At 47.0% G+C, this 24,613-nt stretch overlaps 1 protein-coding gene across 1 annotated transcript; it reads left to right on the top strand.

The window, feature by feature from the left end:
* The first annotated feature begins 8,425 nt into the window (after positions 1 to 8,425).
* Positions 8,426 to 24,277, top strand: LOC109749291 (uncharacterized). Its single transcript, XM_020308259.4, has 10 exons — positions 8,426 to 9,002; positions 17,015 to 17,058; positions 17,379 to 17,502; positions 17,575 to 17,653; positions 17,745 to 18,385; positions 19,138 to 19,417; positions 19,492 to 19,762; positions 22,503 to 22,655; positions 23,106 to 23,585; positions 23,698 to 24,277. The coding sequence occupies exons 1-10, from the start codon at positions 8,825 to 8,827 to the stop codon at positions 23,977 to 23,979; spliced, it is 2,532 nt and encodes an 843-aa protein (XP_020163848.1). The 5' UTR covers positions 8,426 to 8,824; the 3' UTR covers positions 23,980 to 24,277.
* Positions 24,278 to 24,613: the final 336 nt, after the last annotated feature.

The following is a 24,613-nucleotide window of genomic DNA, read 5'->3' as shown; positions in this document are numbered from 1 at the left end:
GATTGCGGAGGCGAATATTTGAGTTACGAGTTTGGCCTTCATTTAAAACAATGTGGAATAGTTTCACAACTCACGCCACCTGGAACACCACAATGTAATGGTGTGTACGAATGTCGTAACCGTACTTTATTAGATATGGTGCGGTCTATGATGTCTCTTACCGATTTTCCGCTATCATTTTGGGGTTATGCATTAGAGACAGCTGCATTCACGTTAAATAGGGCACCATCTAAATCCGTTGAGACGACACTGTATGAACTATGGTTTGTCAAGAAACCTAAGCTATCGTTTCTTAAAGTTTGGGTTTGTGATGCTTATGTGAAAAAGCTTCAGCCTGATAAGCTCGAACCCAAATCGAAGAAGTGTGTCTTCATAGGATACCCAAAAGAAACTGTTGGGTACACCTTCTATCACAGATCCGAGGGCAAGATCTTTGTTGCTAAGAATGGATCCTTTCTAGAGAAGGAGTTTCTCTCAAAAGAAGTGAGTGGGAGGAAAGTAAAACTTGATGAGGTAATTGTACCTTCTCTCGAATTGGAAAGTAGCTCATCACAGAAAACCGTTCCCGTGATGCCTACACAACCTAGAGAGGAAGCTAATGATAATGATCATGAAACTTCAGATCAAGTTACTACCAAACCTCGTAGGTCAACCAGAGCACGTTCCGCACCAAAGTGGTACGGTAATCCTGTCCTGGAAGTCATGTTACTAGACCATGACAAACCTACGGACTATGAGGAAGCGATGATGAGCCCAGATTCCGATAAATGGCTTGAGGCCATGAAATCTGAGATAGGATCCATATAGAAGAACAAAGTGTGGACTTTGGTGGACATGCCCGATGATCGGCAAGCCATTGAGAATAAATGGATCTTCAAGAGGAAGACGAACGCTGATAGTAGTGTTACTATCTACAAAGCTCGACTTGTCGAAAAAGGTTTTTGACAAGTTCAAGGTGTTGACTACGACGAGATTTTCTCACTCGTATCAATGCTTAAAGTCTGTCCGAATCATGTTTGCAATTGCCACATTTTATGAAATCTGGCAAATGGATGTCAAAACTGCATTTCTTAATGGATTTATTAAAGAAGAGTTGTATATGATGCAACCAGAAGGTTTTGTCGATCCTAAAGGTGCTAACAAAGTGTGCAAGCTCCAGCGATCCATTTATGGACTGGTGCAAGCATCTCAGAGTTGGAATATACGCTTTGATGAGGTTATCAAAGTATAAGGTTTTATACAGACTTTTGGAGAAGTCTGTATTTACAAGAAAGTGAGTGGGAGCTCTGTAGCATTTCTAATATTATATGTGGATGACATATTGTTGATTGAAAATGATATAGAATTTCTGGATAGCATAAAAGGATACTTGAATAAGAGTTTTTCAATGAAAGACCTCGGTGAAGCTGCTTATATATTGGGCATCAAGATCTATAGGGATAGATCGAGACACTTAATAGGACTTTCACAAAGTATATACCTTGGCAAAATTTTGAAGAAGTTCAAAATAGATCAGTCAAAGAAAGGGTTCTTGTCTGTGTTGCAAGGTGTGAAGTTGAGTAAGACTCAAAACCCGACCACGACAGAAAATAGAAAGAGAATGAAAGGAATTCCCTATGCCTCAGCCATAGGTTCTATAAAGTATGATATGCTGTGTACCAGACCTATTGTGTACCTTGCCATGAGTTTGGCAAGGAGGTACAATAGTGATCCAGGAGTGGATCACTTGACAACGGTCAAAGTTATCCTTAGTTACCTAAGAGGACTAAGGAAATATTTATCGGTTATGGAGGTGATAAAGAGATCGCTGTAAAGAGTTACGTCGATGCAAGCTTTGACACTGATCCGGATGACTCTGAGTCTCAATCTGGATACATATTGAAAGTGGGAGCAATTAACTAAAGTAGCTACGTGCAGAGCATTGTAGACATAGAAATTTGCAAAATACATACGGATCTGAATGTGGCAGACCCGCTGACTAAACTTCTCTCACAAGAAAAACATGATCACACCTTAGTACTCTTGGGTGTTAATCACATGGCGATGTGAACTAGATTATTGACTCTAGTAAACCCTTTGGGTGTTTGTCACATGGCAATGTGAACTATGGGTGTTAATCACATGATGATGTGAACTATTAATGTTTAATCACATGGCGATGTGAACTAGATTATTGACTCTAGTGCAAGTGGGAGACTGAAGGAAATATGCCCTAGAGGCAATAATAAAGTTGCTATTTATATTTCCTTATATCATGATAAATGTTTATTATTCATGCTAGAATTGTATTAACCGGAAACTTAGTACATGTGTGAATACATAGACAAAACAGAGTGTCCCTAGTATGCCTCTACTTGACTAGCTCGTTGATCAAAGATGGTTATGTTTCCTGACCATAGACATGTGTTGTCATTTAATGAACAGGATCACATCATTAGAGAATGATATGATGGCCAAGACCCATCCATTAGCTTAGCATAATGATCGTTAAGTTTTATTGTTATTGCTTTATTCACGACTTATATATATTCCTCTGACTATGAGATTATGCAACTCCCGAATACCAGAGAAACACCTTGTGTGCTACCAAACGTCACAACGTAACTGGGTGATTATAAAGATGCTCTACAGGTGTCTCCGAAGGTGTTTGTTGGGTTGGCATAGATCAAGATTAGGATTTGTCACTCCGAGTATCAGAGAGATATCTATGGGCCCTTTCGGTAATGCACATCACTATAAGCCTTGCAAGCAATGTGATTAATAAGTTAGTTACAGGATGATGCATTACGGAACGAGTAAAGAGACTTGCCGGTAACAACATTGAACTAGGTACGATGATACCGACGATCGAATCTCGGGCAAGTAACATACCGATGACAAAGGGAATGACGTATGTTGTTATGCGGTTTGACCCATAAAGATCTTCGTAGAATATGTATTAATCAGTATGAGCATCCAGGTTCCGCTATTGGTTATTGACCGGAGATGTGTCTCGGTCATGTCTACATAGTTCTCGAACCCGTATGGTCCGCACGCTTAATGTTCGATGACGATTTGTATTATGAGTTATGTGTTTTGGTGACCGAAGTTTGTTCGGAGTCCCATATGAGATCACGGACATGACGAGGAGTCTCGAAATGGTCAAGAGGTAAAGATTGATATATTGGAAGGTTATATACGGACACCGGAATGGCTCCGAAGAGGTTCGGGGATTTTTCGGAGTACTGGGAGGTTACCGGAACCCCCCGGGAAAGTTAATAGGCCTCATGGGCCATGGTGGAGAGAAGGAGGCAGGCCACAAGAGGTGGCGCGTGCCTCCCTGACACGTCTCCAACGTATATACTTTTCCAAACACTTTTGCCTTTGTTTTGGACTATAACTTGCATGATTTGAATGGAACTAACCCGGACTGACGCTGTTTTCAGCAGAATTGCCATGGTGTTATTTTTGTGCAGAAATTAAAGTTCTCGGAATGACCTGAAAATCCACGGAGACACGTTTTGGAAATAATAAAAAATACTGGCAAAGAATCAGCATCAGGGGGCCCACATCCTGTCCACGGGGGTGCAGGGCACGCCCCTGCCTCGTGGGCCCCCTGGGACTCCACCGACCTCAACCCCAACTCCATATATTCACTTTCGGGGAGAAAAAAATCAGAGAGAAGGATTCATCGTGTTTTACGATACGGAGCCGCCGCCAAGCCCTAATCTCTCTCGGGAGGGCTGATCTGGAGTCCGTTCGGGGCTCCGGAGAGGGGAATCCGTCCCCGTCGTCATCATCAACCATCCTCCATCACCAATTTCATGATGCTCACCGTCGTGCGTGAGTAATCCCATCGTAGGCTTGCTCGACGATGATGGGTTGGATGAGATTTATCATGTAATCGAGTTAGTTTTGTTAGGGTTTGATCCCTAGTATCCATTTTGTTCTGAGATTGGTGTTGCTATGACTTTGCTATGCTTAATGCTTGTCACTAGGGCCCGAGTGCCATGATTTCAGATCTGAACCTATTATGTTTTCTTGAATATATGTGAGTTCTTGATCCTATCTTGCAAGTTAATAGTCACCTACTATGTGTTATGATCCGGCAACCCCGAAGACAATAATCGGGACCACTCCCGGTGATGACCGTAGTTTGAGGAGTTCATGTATTCACTAAGTGTTAATGCTTTGGTCTGGTACTCTATTAAAAGGAGGCCTTAATATCCCTTAGTTTCCAATAGGACCCCGCTGCCACGGGAGGGTATTACAAAAGATGGCATGCAAGTTCTTTTCCATAAGCACGTATGACTATATTCGGAATACATGCCTACATTACATTGATGAACTAGAGCTAGTTCTATGTCACCCTATGTTATAACTGTTGCATGAGGAATCGCATCCGACATAATTATCCATCACTGATCCATTGCCTACGAGCTTTTCGCATATTGATCTTTGCTTAGTTACTTTTCCGTTGCCACTGTTACAATTACTACAAAAACTGCTACTGTTACTTCTGCCACCGTTACCGTTATTTCCATACTACTTTGCTACTAAATATTTTGCTGCAGATATTAAGTCTTTCAGGTGTGGTTGAACTGACAACTCAACTTTTAATACTTGAGAATATTCTTTGGCTCCCCTTGTGTCGAATCAATAAACTTGGGTTGAATACTCTACCCTCAAAAACTGTTGTGATCCCCTATACCTGTGGGTTATCACTCCCCCTGCCCAATCCGAATTGGACAATGGGTGGGGGCGCGGCCCCCCTTTCCTTCTCCCTCTCCTCTCTTTCCCCTTTCCCCTCTCCATTGGAAGGAAGGGGGGGGGGCGAATCCTACTAGGAGTGGACTCCTAGTAGGACTCCCCCCCATGGTGCGCCACCCCTAGGGTCGGCCACCTCCTCCTCCCCTCCTTTATAGACGGGGGCGGGGGCACCCCAAAGGCACATCAATTGTTCTCTTAGCCGTGTGCGGTGCCCCCCTCCATAGTTTACTCCTCCGGTCATAGCGTCGTAGTGCTTAGGCGAAGCCCTGCGCGGATCACATCACCGTCACCGTCACCACGCCGTCGTGCTGACGGAAGTCTCCCTCGACCCTCTGCTGGATCAAGAGTTCGAGGGACGTCATCGAGCTGAACGTGTGCTGAACTCGGAGGTGTCGTACGTTCGGTACTTGGATCGGTTGGATCGTGAAGACGTTCGACTACATCAACCGCTTTAACCTAACGCTTTCGCTTTCGGTCTACGAGGGTACGTGGACACACTCTCCCCCTCTCGTTGCTATGCATCTCCTAGATAGATCTTGCGTGAGCGTAGGATTTTTTTTTGAAATTGCATGCTGCGTTCCCCAACAATTTTCTCTGGACAACTATTTGCGTCAGGCCACCTTGGACAAACGTTTTCCACATAAAAAGTGTGTGTGACAGATAGCCTATGCCACACAGTTTCTTCTAGTCACCGTGCGTGATGCATTCGATAATGCAAAATGATAAAATTATAAATATAGTCTGCAATGGCAACGCTATCACAAATGATGTGATGTGGAAAATTGTGTGTGATATACATACAAATGGAAACGTTTGTTTGGGATTCTCTGTGTGGGATGTACATATGAATGGAAACATTTGCCCGGGATTCACTGTGTGGGATGTATATACGAATAGAAACTTTTGTCTGGGATTCACTATTTGGAATGTACATACGAGCGGAAGCGGTTGTGCATGTATAATTGTCTACGATGGCTCGCCCGATCGCACATGAGCTCTTTTTGCCCCGCATGTGTGACCGGAGGACCTATCGCCGTCAGTTTCTGGGTCATCTTGGATGGACCCTCCTTATCGCACACACATGCAAGGCGACGGTTTAAAAACTCTATCACGAAAAGGGGTTAAAAACCGTTTGTATAGCACGCCGCTGCGCTAGTGATTATTCGGAAGTTTCGGTGGGGGTGTAAGCAAGAAGAGCGCAAATTAGCTTTGGGTCTCATGGAAAGTAATGACAAGACCAAAGTACCCGCCTTGGTTTTAGGGCATGGCCAATGCATAGCCTCATGGTGATGCCCATGTGCCATGTAGGATCGGATGTTATGAATAGTAGGTTCGGATAGAGAAGCGGGATCCTTTGCAAGAGGCAGGTGCTTGGGAAGAAAAAGTGTGGTCCGATGTAAAAAGCTGAAAAAGTTAAAGTGAGGAGTAGAGATGCATATGTATTAAATTATCCACTTCTATTTCTTATGAGGCTCACTAGTAGTAGCTTGCAAGACAATAGTACACGCCCCTGACCTTCGACACGGCCCCCACGTCGCCTAGCCTAGGCGACACGGGCTGCAGCCCCCTGACCGCGCTGCCACCAGCCCCCTCCTCCGGCCAGTCCCTCGCCGTTGCCGGAAGCCACCACCGAGTGAAGCTCGCACTGTGGTAGCGGTGGCGGGGCCTCCTCCCTTTGCGTGGCTCTCCTCGTGCGGCTTCCCCGCGGTTGGCAGCCCGCGTCGTGTTGGTCCGTTGGCGCCTCTCCCGGCGTTCTGGCGGCCGACGGCGCGCCTCCCGAAGGTGGATCCGGTGCCTCCGCTCCCTCCCGCGCCTCCTGGTGGCCGTCTTGGCGGTGCTCCTCCCAGGAACCCCTCCTGGTGGTGGATCTGGCATCGTCTCCGTGTCTCCTCCTCGCCGTCGTCGCCGGCGCTGCCCGGTGCGGTGCGCCCCCTCCTTCCACCCTCCCCTGCGCTCCACCTTGCCCGGACACCCACCCCCGGGGCCCTGGCTTTCCGGTGTCCTCTCAGTGGTAGGATCTCATCCCGGCCAAGCCTCCTCTCGGACTGGTCGTGGTGGTGCTATGGGCCCTCCTACATCCGGCCGTCCAGCGTCCTTCCGGCGGCGGAGCCTCATCCCGGGCATGCCTCTTCTCGTGCTGGCCGTAGTGGGCTGATGGCGGCAGATTTGGGCCTCCCCTGGCTCGATCTGGTCCGCCGTGGTTGTCGGTGGTGGTGGAGCGTTCGGCGGCGCCCCTCGTCACCTACCCCGGTGCTGGGTGCGGCTCTTCTTGCGACAGTTGTGGTCTTGGCCTGCCATGGTTTCCACATCTTCGATTCTTGATCCGCAACCTTTGGGATCGCGCGGACTTTGGCCGGGGCGAAAGCCCTGACCGGCTTGCCGATGTTGGCGGCGTCGACACCTGCGGGTGCCGTTTCCTTCTTGGAGGCGCAACCATGGCCTTTTTCTCCGTGCCCCTACTTGAGTATCAGGGGAAACCCTAGATCTAGTTCACTAGATTGGACGGCGGCGGCGGCTTGACGTTGTACCCTTCTTGAAGGTGTCGTCTTGTTGCTCGTGATATGTTCGGTGTTGGATTCGAAGATTGTGGACGCTTTGTTTGTCAGGGTTGCTCCTCGCGGCGTGGGCACTGGGCGCAATGTACGGCCTCGACGACGCTCTTTCCATGGCTTCTCCTTCCAATCCGGCCTGGTCTTGCACCCCACTTGTCGATCCTCTAGGCGCATAGGTGGGAGGTACGTCGACCCTGTGCGGCCTGGAGTTGTGGTCGTGCGATGATGGTGCTCGGCGTCAGTCGCGACGCGGTCTAGATGCCTTGTATCTCGTCTCTTTGCCCTGTCGGCTGGAGTTCGAGCTAGGAGAGCTTTGTGCTTTGTGTATCTCTTTGTTTTTCCCACACCTTGGGTGGTGCTCCTCTCATTTTCTCATGTATGCCCCTGTTATTTCTCTTCTACCTATCAATAAAAGATACGCAAGCTTTGCATATTCGCGAGGTAAAAGGTAGCAGCTTGCGTTGGGGAGAAAAAATCAATGTAATTGCCTTAAGCTACTTTTTCTCATGGGGCATCTGTATCCATATGTCATCATTGTACATGCCCTTAGAGACATGGAACTTTTTAATTTTTGTTGGCAAGACATGCCTAGAGACTATTGCACATATAGCTTCCCCATCAAAATGCACCACACAAAAGATCAAAAGATCAACGCAAAATTTCTAACAGTATTTTTCCTTGTGCACAAAATTTCAAAAGTTGCTGCAATTAGAAGGCAGCAAGTACGAAAAACCTTTTTTTTCCTGGGGAAAACATGAAAGTAGCCTGCCCAAAGGAGGGAGAAGGAATCTAACCAAATTTGGAAAGGAACCCAACTAACTTCCACTACGGGGGCGTGCAGATCTACGCTTACTGCCCTGCAAAATTCTTTCTCGTAAAAATGCCCCAAAAACGAAAGGTGCCCCCGTCTTGTACCCGAAAAGAGCCCAAATGTTCCGTCAGTTTCGTACGCATATCTGACACTGACAATGTGGTCCGATCATCATCTGCTCAGGGATAACCCTGCATCCACGCTAGTCACACGGTTGGGCGACACGTAGGGATACCGACAATGTTGCCCCACATGCTAGCCTCGGGGGCGTGCACACCATAGCCACGTAACACCGTGACGCGCCCTCTTAGACGCAGAGGCTGCACGCGGGCCCCCTCGAGATGTGTCCCGGCCTGTCAGCTTTAGATATTCGTTCGCACTTCCCATCATCCACATCTCCGCGACAAGTGTACGCGGCGACGGATAGAGATTAGGGAGGAGGGAGCAGAGGTTAGGCGCGGACAGAAGTGGGAAATTAGATTTTAACCCCATTTCTTCCTCCGCATCGCATCGAGCTATATAAAGGTAGGCGAGAGGGAAGCGCGGAGGGAGGGTTTTGGAATTTGGCCGCCGTTAACCGCGCGTGAGCTGAGAACCGAGACCCAGCGGAAGCGGAGGAGACGCTGCTGCTGCTGCGAGCCCGGCCCTCTTAACACACACAGCGGAAGCGGAGGAGGAGGAGCTGTTTTGGCGGCGGTTCCCGGCGGCGAGGATGAGCGGCGGAGGAGGGGGAGGGAGGGGGCCGGCCGCGGGACCGGTGCCGGCGTCCGCGAGGAAGCTGGTGCAGGGGCTCAAGGAGATCGTGAGCCGCTCCGACTCAGAGATCTACGCGGCGCTGCGCGACTGCGGCATGGACCCTGACGAGGCGGTCAGCCGCCTCCTCTCCCAAGGTCCCATCTACTCTGCAGCACCCCGCCCCCCCTCTTTCCCTGCACCCCTTAAGGTCTTTGCTCAAGTTTTGGCTGCGTTGGTTAGCCTTTGGGCTGTGTTTGTGGCCAATGGATTGGAACAAACGTGCCCGTTTCATTCCACCTCAGGGATTTATGCTGATTTGGTACTGTGCTGATGGACTCCCCAGTCCCGGGCTGTTACGAAGATTTGTTCCTCTGTAGAGTTTTTCTTTTTTGCGTTTATTAGGCCTCTTGTTTAGGATGGGGTTGTACGTTATTTGCTCGTTTTCTTTTTGTGCTATTTTTAGTGGTGTTTTTATATTTCCGAGTACGTCAGCATTAACCTTCTGGTTTTGATGAGAGGAGCAGTAGCACATGGATGGAATAATTTGGAATTTTTTTCTTGTCGTAAGGCTATGTTCCGTTTTGTGTTTGACGGTGGATGAAATAATATTTTGAACTTGGGACTAGCCTGCGGTTGTTGAACTATGCTATGCTGAAATGTAGAATATAGTTAGTTAAGGGATGCTTACTAATTCAAGCAAGATTTTGGTGTTGCATCCAAATGTAGAAGTCTGTCAATAGCTATAATGCCCCCAAAGAGAAACAATTAAGGGCTTTTGAAAAGCTAAGCACAGCCTACCTTGATGGGGAGATCGTAGTTGACCCTTTAGGGTAAGGGAAGGAGAAGATGAAAAAGCAAAGCCTTCGATCAAATGCCATGGAGGACCCAAAACCTAGGTTGGTTTTGGATCGTAAGTTCCTTCGTCGTATCCAAGTTCTATTGAACTGGATTTAGGGCCTAACTATCTAAGTCTGTGTTTTATTAGCAATTGAAGATAAGAGGATATGTGGTATAAAAAATGGGTCAATAACATCTGGGATCTTCTTCAACGACGATAGTCCTAAAAAGTTGGTTTCTTCATTCTTCAATTTGAATTAGCAAATGATCAAAGCAATGTGGTTTTGTCCCTTTGATAGTTTTTATTCCTTCCATATCTTGTGTGTGGAGCAGAATTTAGATGAACTTGGCTCGGTTTTATTTTGGAACGAGGCTTAATGTAGGTCTGTTTCACGGGGGACAAAAACCAAATGGAGGGGACAAAAGGTGATGGAGATGGAGGATACCGGCTTCAAGCTGTGGTACATGGGACTACTACAACAGAAACAGAGGGGACAAAAGGCAAAGGAGGTGGAGGATACCGGCTTCAAGTTGTGGTACACAGGACAACTACAAACAAAAATGTAGTAGACATCTTGATCAACAAGAGCCTCAAGTATGGAGTGGTAGACGTCAAGAGGCAAGGGGACCGGATTATCCTGGTCAAGCTGGTAGTTGGGGACTTGGTTCTGAATGTTATCAACGCGTATCCCCCGCAAGCAAGCCACAATGAGAGCACAAGAAGCTCTTCATCGGAGGAGATCTCAATGGCCACGTGGGTACATCTAACACAGGTTTTGAAGGTTTGTATGGGGACTTTGTCTATGACATCAAGAATCAAGAAGGAGATGATGTCTTAAGCTTTGCTCTAGCCTACGACATGATCGTAGCTAACACCTCTTTAAAAGAGGGAATCCCATCTAGTGACTTTTAGTAGTGGTCAACACTCTAGCCAGATTGATTTTGTCCTCTCAAGAGAAGAAATGTGTGCTTTCATAGATTGTAAGGTGATGTTTGGAGAGTGTTGTTGATAGGAGCTAGGGCCCTACCGGATCTAGGGCGTAGGTTGTAGGGAAAGGAGGGGGAAGGGCGAGGGCTGGTGCGCGGTGGCCGGCGGCGTGGCGCTGTCCTTGCGACGGGAGCAGCGGCGACGAAGGCAGGAGGCGGCTAGGGTTTAGGTCTCCCGGCTCCCTAAGGGAAGCCGAGCAAATATTGATTGCTTCTTGCTTGATTAGATTGATACATCTCCTCTCCTTATATAGAGAGGTTTACTTGACTCCTAAGCAAACGATCCTAATACGATAAGATAATTGGGCTAAGCCCCTAATTAAGATACTTGGGCCATAACCCACTGGGCTAAGCCCCTATGCCGGTCATAACACTTCTCCCCGCCTGCACAAACAGCTCGTCCTCGAGCTGTAAGGTGGGGAAGCGCTTGCTGAACTCCTCGAGGTGATCAACCAGCGTCAAACACCTTCGCGACAGCTGGGGCGGCAAGGTCGGCGGCGACGGCGTCCTCCGGAATGTAGTCTGCAACCTCCAGGTAGAAGAGTCGCGGGCAGGCGTGGCCGGGCGTGTAGGGCTCGTCGCAGTTGAAGCACAACCCTTGGCGGCGACGCTCGAGTAGCTCGGCCGAGGTGAGCCGGCGGAACGGGCGCGCCACGGTCGCGGCGAGGGGTGCCGCGGAAGCCTGAGCAGGCCGACCCTGAGCGGATCTGGCCAGGGTAGCGACCCAGTGGCCCGGGACGGTGACTCCTGCTGGACAGCCACCGCGCGGCGCTCGAACGCGCGGGCGTAGTACATGGCTGTCTGGATATCCTGGGGTCCCCGAAGCTCCACGTCCACGCGGATGTGAACCGGAAGTCCACCGACAAAGAGGTCGGCCCGCTGCTGCGCCGTCACGCCCGACGCGTGGCATGCCAGGGCCTGGAAACGGTCGGCGAAGTCCTGAACCGTGGAGGTGAAGGGAAGGCGGCCTAGCTCCGCCAGGCGGCTCCCGCGGATCGGGGGGCCCAAAACGAAGGAGGCAGAGCTCGCGGAAGCGCTCCCAAGGGGGCATGCTGCCCTCGTCCTGCTCGAGGGCGTAGTACCAGGTCTGTGCCGCGCCGCGGAGGTGGTAAGAGGCGAGCCAGGTGCGCTCCGAGGCGAGGGTGCGCTGCCCGCGAAAGAACTGGTCGCACTGGTTGAGCCAGTTGAGGGGGTCCTCCGTGCCGTCATAGGTGGCGAAGTCGATCTTGGCGAACCGTGGCGGTGTCTGGGTCGGAGCGCCGTGTCGAGCTGGCTCGGAGGTGCGGAGCAGCGAGGCGGGTGGCGCCTGGTCGGAGTACTCCGGGTAAGGACCCGCGGAGCTGGATGGCCCGCTGAATTGCGGAAACGGGGTCGGCTGCTCCGGAGCCGTGGTGTAGACCGGCGATGGCGAAGACCCAGCCGCCCAAGCTGGTAGTGGCGACGGGGAGGCCGGAAACCGGACCTGATGTATCGGAAGGCCGGCCGGCGAGGATGCCCCTGAGCTGGGCAGAGGTGGCGCCGGTGGTTGCAGCGTCGGCTGTGGAGGGTGGGCGGGTGCGTCGGTTGCCGCGGGGGAAGGCGGCTGCAGATGCCAGAGGGGAGCTGCAGCTGGCGGCAGCGGCAGATGCCACAGAGGAGCCGCGGCCGGAGTGGTCCCGCCGGGGTGCCCCGCCTGGAACGGCAGCAGCGGCAGCCCGGTGCAGGCCGGCGCGCCCTGGGCCGGCCACGGCAGCGCGGGGGGCCCCGCCTGGAACGGCAGCAGCGGCTGCCCGCTGTAGGCAGGCGCACCTTGGGACGGCCACGGCAGCGCTAGGGGGGGCGCCTGGAACGGCAGCAGCGGCTGCCCGTTGTAGGCAGGCGCGCCCTGGGACGGCCACGGCAGCGTGGGGTGGCCGTAGGCGGCGATCGGCGCAGCCGGCGGAGGTGCGTACGGCCCGGCCATGTACGGTTGGTACTGGTTCAGAATGAGTCCCTGGACGGCCGTCACGAGATCCCGCAAGGTATTGGTGACCTGTTCCGGCGTGAAGATGGCGGTCGTTGGCGGCGCGGAAGTGATGGGGCCGGCGGCGGTGGGGATCCCACGGTGGTGACTGGGCCCAGCAGCAAGGGGGTCCCGGCGGTGGTCACCGGGGCGGTGGTCATCGGCGCGGAGGTGACGACGGGCAGCGGCGGCGAGGGTGTTGATGAAGACATGGTCGGACCCAAGTCTCTGGATACCAAATTGGTAGGAGCTAGGGCCCTACCGGATCTAGGGCGTAGGTTGTAGGGAAAGGAGGGGGAAGGGCGAGGGCTGGTGCGCGGCGGCCGGCGGCGTGGCGCCGTCCTTGCGACAGGAGCAGCGGCGGCGAAGGCAGGAGGCGGCTAGGGTTTAGGTCTCCCGGCTCCCTAAGGGAAGCCGAGCAAATATTGATTGCTTCTTGCTTAATTAGATTGATACATCTCCTCTCCTTATATAGAGAGGTTTACTTGACTCCTAAGCAAACGATCCTAATACGATAAGATAATTGGGCTAAGCCCCTAATTAAGATACTTGGGCCATAACCCACTTGGCTAAGCCCCTATGCCGGTCATAACAGTTGTCCTGTCCCTCAACCTAAGCTTCTGGGTGGTTGACTTTTGCTTTCGGATTCGTGTCCAGTGGGATAAGCGCGCCAAAATTGCTAGAACGAAGTGGTGGAAGCTTAAGGGGGAGAAACTAAGGCTTTCAAGGTGAGGGTTATTAAGGAGGGCCCTTGGGACTGGGAGAAGAGGGTGATGCAAACAATATGTGGATGAAGAGGTGACTTGCATTCGTAAGGGGGCTTTAGAGGAGTTTGGGCTGACTGGGTGGGGTGGGGGTAGTAGAAGCGAATATCCTATACCTGGATATGAGTGCAGACGTACAACGTGGCAAAGAAGGCCGCAAAGCGAGCCGTGAGTGAAGTTAGGGGTCGGGCATATGACGACCTCTACTAGTGCTTAGACACGAAGGCAGGCGAAAGGGACATCTATAAGATGGCCAAGATCCGGGAGAGGAAGACGACGGGTGTCAACCAAGTCAAATGCATCAAAGACGAAGCAGTTCAACTCCCGGTGAAGGACGAGGATATCAAGTATAGACGACAGGAGTACTTTGACAAACTGTTCAATGGAGAGAACGAGAGCTCTATCGTTGAGCTGGACGACTCCTTTGATGATACCAGAAGGCGTTTTGTGCAACGAATCCAGGAGTCTGAGGTTAGAAAGGTTTTAAAAAGGATGAAAGGAGGCAAGGCGATGGGCCTTGATTGTATCCCCATTGAGGTGTGGAGAGGCATCAGAGGCATAATGATAGTATGACTAAGCTTTTCAACTCATTTTTCGGGCAAACAAGATGCTAGAAGAATGGAGGCGTACTATATTAGTACCAATCTTCAAGAACAAGTGGGATGTTAAAGTTGTACTAATTACCATGGAATTAAGCTAATGAGCCATACAATGAAGCTATGGGAGAGAGAGCCATTGAGCACCACTTAAGAGGAATGACAAGTGTGACCAATCAATTTGGTTTCATGCCTGGGAGGTCGACAATAGAAGCCATTTTCTTGGTACGACAACTTATGGAGAGATATAGGGAGCAAAAGGACCTGCATATGGTGTTCATTGACTTGGAGAAGGCCTACGATAAGATACCGTGGAATGTCATGTGGTGGGCCTTGGAGAAACACAAAGTTCCAACAAAGTACATTTCCCTTATCAAGGGCATCTACGATAATGTTCTGACAAGTGTTCAAACAAGTGATGACGACACGGATGACTTTCTGATTAAAATAGGACTGCACCAAGCGTTAGCTTTGAGCCCTTATCCTTTTGCCTTGATGATGGATGAGGTCACAAGGGATATACAAGGAGATATCCCATGGTATATGCTCTTTGTGGTTGATGTGGTGCTAGTCAATGGTAGTCAGACAAGGGTTAATAGAAAGTTAGAGCTAGAAGACAAACTTTGGAATTGAAAGGTTTAGGCTTAGTAGAACTAAAACTGATTACATGAGGTGCAATTTCAGTACTACTAGGCATGAGGAGGAGGTTAGTGTTGATGGGCAGGTGATACCTTAGAAGGACACCTTTCTATATTTGAGGTCAATGCTGCAAAAGGATGGTGATATCAGTAAAGATGTGAGCCATGGAATCAAAGCCGGATGGATGAAGTGGTGCCTAGCTTCTAGCGTTCTCTGTGACAAGAGAGTGCGCCACAAAAGCTAAAAGGTAGGTTCTGTAGGACGGGGATTCGACCCGCAATGTTTTATGGTGCTAAGTGTTGGCTGATTAAAAGGCGACATATTCAACATAGACCCGGGCATGGACAGCCTGTCCGGCCAGCCTGGCCTGAAAGCCCGACATACGGGCCAGGCTCGGGCTCAGCTTTTCCGCCCAAAGCCTGGCCCGAAAGCCCGAAGAGAAGCCCGAACATGGCATAAATCACTATTTATTAGAAATATAGGTATCATATATCATTTAAATATCCCAAAATTCATTATTTTAATTCAAAAAATGCACTGTTCATGTGTTTCAGGCTGGGCCGGGCTTGGGATTTTGAGGTTGGGCTTTGCAAAGCCTGGCCCGAACCAGGCCCGGCCTGGAGGATGCCCAGGTTTAATTCAATACTCGGGTGTAGCGGAAATGACATGTTTAGATGGATGTGTGGCCACACAAGAAAGGATCGGGTCCGGAATGATGATATATGTGGTAGAGTTGGGACAACGCCGATTGAAGAGAAGCTTGTCCAACATTGTTCAAGATGGTTTGGGCATATACAATGCAGACCTCCAGAAGCTCCAGTGCATAGTGGATGGTTAAAGCGTGCTGAGAATGTCAAGAGAGGTCAGCGTAGACCAAACTTGACATGGGAGGCATCCGTAAAAAGAGATCTGAAGGACTGGAATATCACCAAAGAACTAGCCATGGACAGGGGTGTGTGGAAGTTAGCTATCCACGTGCTAGAACCATGAGTTGGTTTCGAGATCTTATGGGTTTCAGCTCTAGCTTACCCTAACTTGTTTAGGGCTTTGTGGGTCTGTTTGGAAGGAGACTAGTCTTGTTCTTGAATAACCCACAAGTATAAGTTCAGATTTCTGTTAAGATATTCAAGCTGTCTCCCCTGGATATGTGCTATTGAAGCTTATACAAAAGCTTAAACTGGCCAAGACAGATCTTTCTGTTTGGAAGGAGACTAGTCTTGTTCTTGAATAACCCACAAGTATAAGTTCAGATTTCTGTTGAGATGTTCAAGCTGTCTCCCCTGGATATGTGCTATTGAAGCTTATACAAAAGCTTAAACTGTCCAAGACAGATCTGAAACAGTGAAATAGTACTGCCTTGGCTGCTTCCCTGGTTTGGTCTTCTGTCTTCGCAGTAGCCGCTGAGAGGCTGAAAGTGATGTTTATGGTTTGAGACTCACATGCTCTGTTTTTTCATTTATTTGTCTTTAACAGAACTAGTAAATGCGTGCGTGCAATGCACATTGATATCTGGGAAGAAATTAATTACACGTTCATATTAGGTAGGATATCAATCACGTGTTAATTATATGATTAGCACATACGTTGAAATTTAGTATGATATTAATTGCACGCTAAACATGTTGAGCGCTCACCATTGGAGCAATCTAGGTCACTGGATTAGCATGGTTTAATGGCCCAGATTGATTGGATCTGCCCCTTTGGGTCTTTTTATATTGGTATAGATAGTTACTTGATTTCTCCTGTTGGTTAGTGCTTTCTTTTTTCCATTGGTTACCGTTTACTATTGACTGTAGTGCATTTTCTTTGGCTCATTGTTTATCACTCATGATCCTTATTTGCATCTCTTGTCATTTGTTGTAAGAGGTACCTTGAGTTTGTAAGTTGTAAAATACCTAAATTTGCGAGGAAAGATGAGACTTGCGTGTGTGGGAGCTGGAATCTTATTTAATTTAATGCTCGTAGTTGCCTATGTGACTTTGCACTTTGTCCATTTGCATACCTTAAGATCGCTACCACTTGTCTCTTACTTTCATGCAAGGAACTGGGGCCTAATTCCTTAGTGGCTTGGTGCCTCCCATTTCATTCTTGTTACAACAGCCCAATTGCTACCACAGAGTTTCTTTGATTTGTATTATCAACCTTTTATTAATCCAAAGATTATGACTGAACATTGTGGATATACTGAGTGAATTATTGCCTCGTCTATATTACTATTTGAATTACATGACCGTCTTTCTTTGATTTACCTGGCATGACAGGAAGTTAATACTAACAGCAGTTTGAGATTGATCTGATGTTATTTCATAGTCCCAGTAGTCTTCTTATGTAAGGCAGCTCACACATTGCCTATCTTTTTCCAGATACTTTTCAAGAGGTAAAGAACAAGCGCGATAAGAAAAAGGAGGTCAGTTGAATATGATACTCAACTTGTATCTGTGCCACTTAGCAAACTTGTAGCTAATATTATTTTTAGTAGGGTCTTCCAGCTCTTCAAAATGAAAAGAAGGCTTGCAGCTAATCTAGTATTGACCATATAAATTTAGTTACTAGGATGAATGAAAGCAATAATAATTTGTCAATATATCAGGCATTTAATTTGTTCACTGTTGGTAAACTTTTGTGTTAGAAAGTTTAAATATCCAACTAATTTCCTAATTATTGATTTACCATGCCATGCTTTAGTCTTGAGAACTTACATCAAGCATGTATTGAAATTTCACACAGGTGAATAAAGGTACACCTGAGCCAAGATCCCGAGGAACAAATAACTCAAACAGTCGTGCTGCTAGAGTTGGCACAGATCGTACTAACCGAAGCAGTTCAGCTCGGTCTGTATCCGGCGGAGTTGGTAAGATAAAATAATGTTTGTATCCATGAGTTTTCACATTTCTTTTTCTCATGTTCATTTCAATCCTACTAGATAACGTGGCTTCAAGGTCATCAATATTGGGACCTGGTGTTCCATCAACCAATTCCGCTCAGAAGCCAACAGTTCCGAGGTAATGAAGGCTGAAGATGTAGAAGTTTCTGCTGGTCTATTTGTGTTTTATTTATTATTATTAACTGACCTTTTTGCTTTCTATGTTGCAGTTCCTTTGCAAACAACGATGTGGTTCCTGATGGATTATGCGGAGCATCACAATCATCGTCAGGATTTCAGCAGAATTGGTGTGGGGTGCCTGGTCAGATGTCAATGGCTGATATAGTTAAAATGGGCAGACCTCAAGGAAGGTCTTCTAGCAAGTCTGCGGCTACGGCAGACAAAGCATTTGCTGGCCAAAACCCATCTTTGTCAAATGAAAAGAACCATAACACAAAACAATCCGCAAGCACAGTCGCCCCGACAACATTTGACCAAGGATTTCCAGCTCTTCCAGATCCCATTCCCCAAGTTATAAATTCTAATCACGCTTCGGCAGACAGCCACCAAACACATGAAAATGTTTGGTTTACACAGGACGGACCACCATCACAAAATCAATTCACAGCCCCTGGGCCATCTGGCGGCCCATTATCATTTGTGGCATCATTGGAGTCATCAGTGCTGGTTGCTGATGCCGTTAACTTGCATGAGAAGTCTCACACAGAAGATAACGCCTCAATTGTAAAGCAGACATCAATACCTTCTGAGAGACACTCGGAAGTTCTTCACGACAAAGTTCAATTCGGTGATGAATTATTGCAGAACTCAAGTACATACCAATCTCAAATGCATTCATTTGCCGATGAAGGTTAGTATAGATCTCAAATCGCAAATCTTGTGACCAATGGAACTTCCTTTTCTGGTTATGCGTCTTAAAAGTCAATTACCGATGTGTTATTTTTTTCTGTCACAAAGTAGATGCTCATACTTTTTGGAGGCTGGATAATGAATAGAATGATCTTTGTATTTCTTTGTGAGGAAACACTGTTCTGTTATCTGATAGGTGATAGCTGTCCTTGGGGAGGTTGAAACGTTCCTCCAACTGGCTAGTCTGATGTTTGGACGTTTGGCACCCTCACCCCTGACCAGCCAACCACCTTAAGTACGTTGAGCATCAAGTGCATATTTCTGTTGTAGTACGACATCACATAAACATGGATCAGGCATACTGTCTAGTGGCTCCCAGGGATGTCTTTCAATATTTAATGGCATTGCCTTTGCGAAAACGAAAACAAGTAGCCGCTCATTGCTCAGTTTTGCACTTTCCGTTTTGCCCTTTGATGCTGTAAAGTGACACATGTTCATGGAGGCTGTGGTGGTTGCAGTTTTGCAAAACTGCTACGCATGGAGATTGCCTTACTGGCTTATTATTTGTTCTACACATCATCTTTATGTGCTACCGATACAAGTGAAAATATTGTTTAGTCCTTTTTTCTATGTTCATTCACTAACAAACTTTTCTTTGTATATGCTATGTCCTTATTGCCTTAAACACTGTTCTTTTATACTTATAACATATATAATTACTAATAAGGAATCTGATGACGCAATCGTTTGCAGTTGAGGTTTCCAACGTTGATGTGGACTCAGCTGCAACGAACTTTCAGCATCTAAGCTTGCAAAAGGAAGATCAAGCAGCAGCTAATTCTGCTGATGATAATCCAGCGGTTATAATCCCCGATCATCTACAACTTGAAAATACAGACTGCGCGCATCTGAGCTTTGGTAGTTTTGAATCTGGTGCCTTCTCTGGGTTGCTTCCATCCAAGGTCCCTAAATATAGTATGGAAGAGGTGCCCAACTCAGATGAAACTCCAGCAGTTGATCAAATAGATATCAGGTGCAAACTAATTTCCTGCTATGTTCCTACTCATGACACAAAATGCATCTTGTCTTATGGCACATTTCTTACAGGAATCAAGATTACTATGACAATGGTGCTCTACAGTCATCAGCAAATGAGGATGTTGAAACCAGAATAGGTACCGACATTGAGAATATTGATGCCCCTTCAGTTTCGCAGCCTGATATACTGATGCAAGGTGCTCTAGATGTGTCTGGTCTTCAGTATAACCCACCATCAGTTTCAGATCATGTGTATCCGAACACAACACAGCCAAGTATAATGGAGAGCCAACAAGGAAACGCTCAAGCACAACATCTTTCTCATTTTTCAAGCTTGCTGGTATAGTTGTCTTCTTCAAGATATGGGATCACATATATAGTGGGTAGTTTGATTCTAAAGGGAAACCAATAAACTTATCTTTCCATCACGAACATAGTGGGTAGTTTCATTCTAAAGGGAACCAATAAAACTTATCTTTTCATCATATGTTTAGCACCTGAACTTTTGATTTATCACCTTGATGATAGCATAGGCACCGTGTGGGAGTCTGGGACTAATATAAGACTTTCATGACGTTGGGACTTGCTGAAGCTTTAGAACTGCATGTTTAGCTTGTTATTTAGTTTTGTTAGAGTGCATATGTAAGCTGTAACTGTTACAAAAGGGTCTTTGTTATTCCTAGACAAATGTGCTACATATAAGGTTGGTCTGTAGCTTATGCATGAAAAATATGCAGTGCATTTAGAACTGCATAGGTATAACAATCAATGTAAATCGTAGACCATACTAATATATAATCTAAAAAAGCTAGATTGGTTTCAAGTTTTTACACGTTTATTGATGTAAGGTTAGCTTTATCTAGTACTGAAATGGTAGAGCCGCTGGATCACTAATGGGAAATATACCTGTGCAAGAGTGGTTCTATTTTGTACGTGCCCGCAAGCACGAAGATCATGCTGTTCTGGGAAGGGTCACGAGAGGCACAACATCCTTTTCTCACTTGGGAACCATTCTCTCTGCCACCCGTCCTCTTCTTTACCCCCAAATCGTGAGAAGGCGATTAATTGTTGCCTTCCTCCCTGTTTGCTACCTCTAGGTTCTGGCTCCAGCTCTATCGTGGCTGCGCCATCATCATGCTTTAGCTATACACACCTTCGATGTTACATGTGCACGTTCCTAGCTCTGGTGAGTCTGTACTGCAGTTTTCTTTGCTCTAGCAATATGGCAGCACACTAAGCGTATCACTTGAGTGTGTTCACTTCTTCCATGAGATGAACAATGCAGTTAGGTTTGTGGCAAGCACAGCTCCTATAGGATGAACTTGTCCCTCTCCACCTGTGCTCCATGTTGTATGTGGTGCCCCTCCTCTTACAACGGCGATCTACTAGCTGTTGTGAAGACACAGATGCGAGTGCTTGATGAGAGCCTCTGGGGCTTGCCTTGGGGACATTGCCAGGGTTTACATTCTTTTCAAAATTCTAACTGAGATGTTCAAACTTTTGATGATCCGAGGAATACCAATTTATTTGTCTCAAAATTGAAAGTCAAATCCATACTGAATTTAAAACTCACCGAAAATCATTTAAGAAAATTCCTGGGGTTATCTCTGATCATTTCGAGGGGACTGAAACCACATCATCACTAGAGTGCAGGCTCGCCAGAAGGTGGGATTACTGCAGATCATCCTGCAGTGCTTGGTCACCTTGTTCCGCAGACCAGCAATCTAGTCCGCCGCTCTCCTGAGAATCAGTTTGCAATCGGCCTAAAATCCATCAATCGACAACCAAATTATCAAGAATTCGAGATATATGTTATTCTCTTCTTTAGAGATCGATGCTTGTGCAAGAAATAGTAATGCAGGGCCATGCGAATTAGTGATTTGAGATACCTTGCTGATGTTTGGAACAAGCAACATACCCAGGCTTCTTCCTTCACTTCCACTCCGCCAGGAGGTTCTTGCACTATTGATATATACATACATTTGCAGATCTGTTAGTAGCGATGGCTCAAAGTAGGGGAGTGTCTCATCTGCCTTCTCTCTGGCATGCATCCTCGCCCAGATCAATGCTGCTCTAGTGCTCGACAAAGGGCCGAGAGAGCTGTTGATTGCACTCTGTGGGGTCAGTGAAGGACCAAAGAAGAGGATTTCGGTGTTGTGGCATGGATAACTGAGGGGATGGTGCTACATACGTACTCGAGCTAGTCTTTTAGGTTGAGAATATTGTGAAGCTTTATTTGTTGGTTAATCACAATCAGATGTGAGCCCAGTTTGATTTGTGAGGTTAGTAGGGGCGTTGCACAGTGAAGGACCAAAGAAGAGGATTTCGGTGTTCTGGCATGGATAACTGAGGGGATGGTGCTACATACGTACTTGAGCTAGTCTTTTAGGTTGAGAATATTGTGAAGCTTTATTTGTTGGTTAATCACAATCAGATGTGAGCCCAGTTTGATTTGTAAGGTTAGTAGGGGCGTTGCACAGTGGAGAGGTAGGAGTTATGACACTGCAACCACCAACTCCAACTTATAAGTTAGCAAAAGATATATAATGATGTATTCCCTCCGTTCCAAAATAATTGAAGTTCTAGGATTGTCCTAAGTCAAATTTCATTAAGTTTGACCAAGTCTATATAAAAATACATCAACATCTACAAAACCAAATTTACTTCATTAAATTCGTTATGAAATATATTTTCATATTATATATATGTGATATTGTAGATAGTTGCGGATTTTTCTAGACTTTAGTCAAACTTTAATGACTTAGAAAAATGAAAGATCATAGAACTTCAATTATTTTGGAACGGATGGAGTAGAATCTGTGTCTGCTTGGTGAATGGCGAAAATGTTTCTTTTTTGTTGCATGCTGCTCTGGTTATATTTATGTACTACACTACTACTTCTCTTTACCTTAATTGTGCTGGTTCCTGGACAATGTGACTGTTAATATATGAAGGTGTCTGAAATTAAATCAATCCTCTCATACTCAGCAACGAATTTCTTACAGTAGTGAGTGGGATGGGATTGTACTTCTTTGTTGTATTGCCTTTCTCCTAATTTTCCTTCTGTTTTACACTTACAGGCACAGCAAGCTAACACTCTGCAAAGCAACTTCTTGGGGTCAAATCTTACCCAGCACCGGGATTTTGACTTCTCACCGTTTTTATCAGCACAGTCAGCAATGAAATATAACCCAGCTGTGCCAACAACCAGTTACCCAATCTCCATGCAAGAGGTAATTACAATCTTTGCATTGTTTCCTCTTTTATGTTGGTGCGCTTGTTCTGAAGTAAGTCAGATGTAATAGTTTTAGTTCAGAAGTTTAGAAAGAAGTCACACCCTCTATTTTGGGCAATGAATGTAGTAGTGTGCCAAGATGCATCTTTTATGTGTGGAACTTATTTTGGACAGTGAATGTACTAGCGACTTCATAAAATATTTTGGTAGGCATAAGCATAATATCTCGTGGGTACCAAATTTCCAACTGGAAGGTTCTCCTATATTGTTTTGGATGTTCTTCTAATCTTCTGCAATATGAAGGAGCAACTCCAGTGTGAAGTGAAGAGAAGTGGTCAAGAAGAGAAAAGAGAAATAACACTATCATGGCGTGTGTCATTAACATTTAGGTGCTGCTGTTTGAACTTCTGTTCTTCTGAGTTTCAGTTTTTTCTGAATATTCTTGCAGAATTTAAACCAAGGGGGTTTCTCCAACACTCAATCTACACAAAATCCTCCCAGTACGAGCATTCCGTCAGGGCTACCTCAACCTCAGCAATTATCTTTACATCCGTACTCTCAGCCAACTCTACCCCTAGGGCCTTTTGCCAGTTTAGTCGGCTATCCATACTTGCCTCAAAACTACTATGTACCACCAGCAGCCTTCCAGCAAGCGTATTCAAGTAATGGACCTTTCCATCAATCTGGTGGTGCTGCTGTGCCTGGATCTGCTATGAAATATTCGATGCCACAGTACAAGAGTGGCCTTCCTGTCACAAGCCCACCACAGCATTCATCAGCAGTCTCTGGTTATGGAGGCTTTGGAAGCTCAAGTAATATACCGAATTTTGGCCAAAACCAGAGTGCCTCCCCTGCCACGACTATGGGGATTGATGAAGCTTTAAGTTCACAGTTCAAAGAGGCCAATCACTATATGGCCCTACAGCAGGTAAAGGGTGCTACATTCTTTCGTCTAGCTTTTGAAATTCTGGCATACTTGTTTTGTACTACTGAGGATTTGCTCATTTCATTCTGGGGTGTTCATCTGTGGCTCTTTTCAGAGCGACAACTCAGCGATGTGGCTTCATGGAGCTGCTGGTTCAAGAGCTGTTTCAGCTGTTCCACCTGGTAACTTTTACGGCTTCCAGGGCCAGAGCGCGCAGGGTGGCTTCCGCGAGGTGCAACAGCCCTCTCAGTATGGTGGCCTTGGGCACCCGAGCTTCTACCAGTCGCAGAATGGTATGCAGCAGGAGCACCCGCAGAACCCTGCGGAGGGAAGCCTGAACAGCTCCCAGACTGCCCCGTCTCAGCCATCACACCAGATGTGGCAGCACAGCTACTAAGATGTAGGTCTGCTTCTGTGGAAGAAGCACCTTGGCATGCGCCGTGAAGCAAACAGACCAGCTGAGCTGCCTTCTTGAGCGCCAAGAAGGGGAGGTCGATGCGCTTCTATAGTTTCGAAGTATGTTGGTTTTCCTTTTTTCTCTCACTCTTCTTCCTCACTTGTTGTGTGTCTCGGGAGTCGGGACTAGTTTCAGATCGTCGTGAGTTCTACTCGATAGTGAGCTGCTTTCTTGTAACAGTAAGACCTAACTCATCTAACAGGAGCTGCTTCTTATACCACTTTCTGTTGATGCCTCACTCATTCTGCATTTTGCTGCCTCCTGCTAGTCTTGAGCTCGTCTCCTGGGCGCTGGAGGCGTCGGGATGATTATTGGTGAACTTTTTGCATTTCAGGGATGTCTGGAAGGCAGCTTCGGCTTTGAAGATCATTTTTTTTCTTTGACTAAATCCTCTAACGTCATGGCCTGACGGACGTGAAATGCCCTCTTTGTCAGAGTTTGAAGAAGTTGACCACATTTTATCTAGACTAGAGATGCTCTTTGCCAGATTTATGTGGAGTTGTGTCAGGTCGCTTCCCGATGCAGTTGGAACCCTTCCTGCGTTGCTATATTTTCTTTCATCTTCAGTGCCATG

This window comes from Aegilops tauschii, chromosome 3, assembly GCF_002575655.3.
Source record: "Aegilops tauschii subsp. strangulata cultivar AL8/78 chromosome 3, Aet v6.0, whole genome shotgun sequence".
NCBI lineage: Eukaryota > Viridiplantae > Streptophyta > Magnoliopsida > Poales > Poaceae > Aegilops > Aegilops tauschii.
This window is presented reverse-complemented; position numbering and strand designations above follow the sequence as displayed.

Coding starts and splice junctions, on each gene's coding strand:
- LOC109749291 (XM_020308259.4), top strand. CDS start 8,825: ATGAGCGGCGGAGGAGGGGGAGGGAGGGGGCCGGCCGCGGGACCGGTG. Junction 9,003..17,014: donor CAGCCGCCTCCTCTCCCAAG/GTCCCATCTACT, acceptor ATCTTTTTCCAG/ATACTTTTCAAGAGGTAAAG. Junction 19,763..22,502: donor CTCATTTTTCAAGCTTGCTG/GTATAGTTGTCT, acceptor TTACACTTACAG/GCACAGCAAGCTAACACTCT.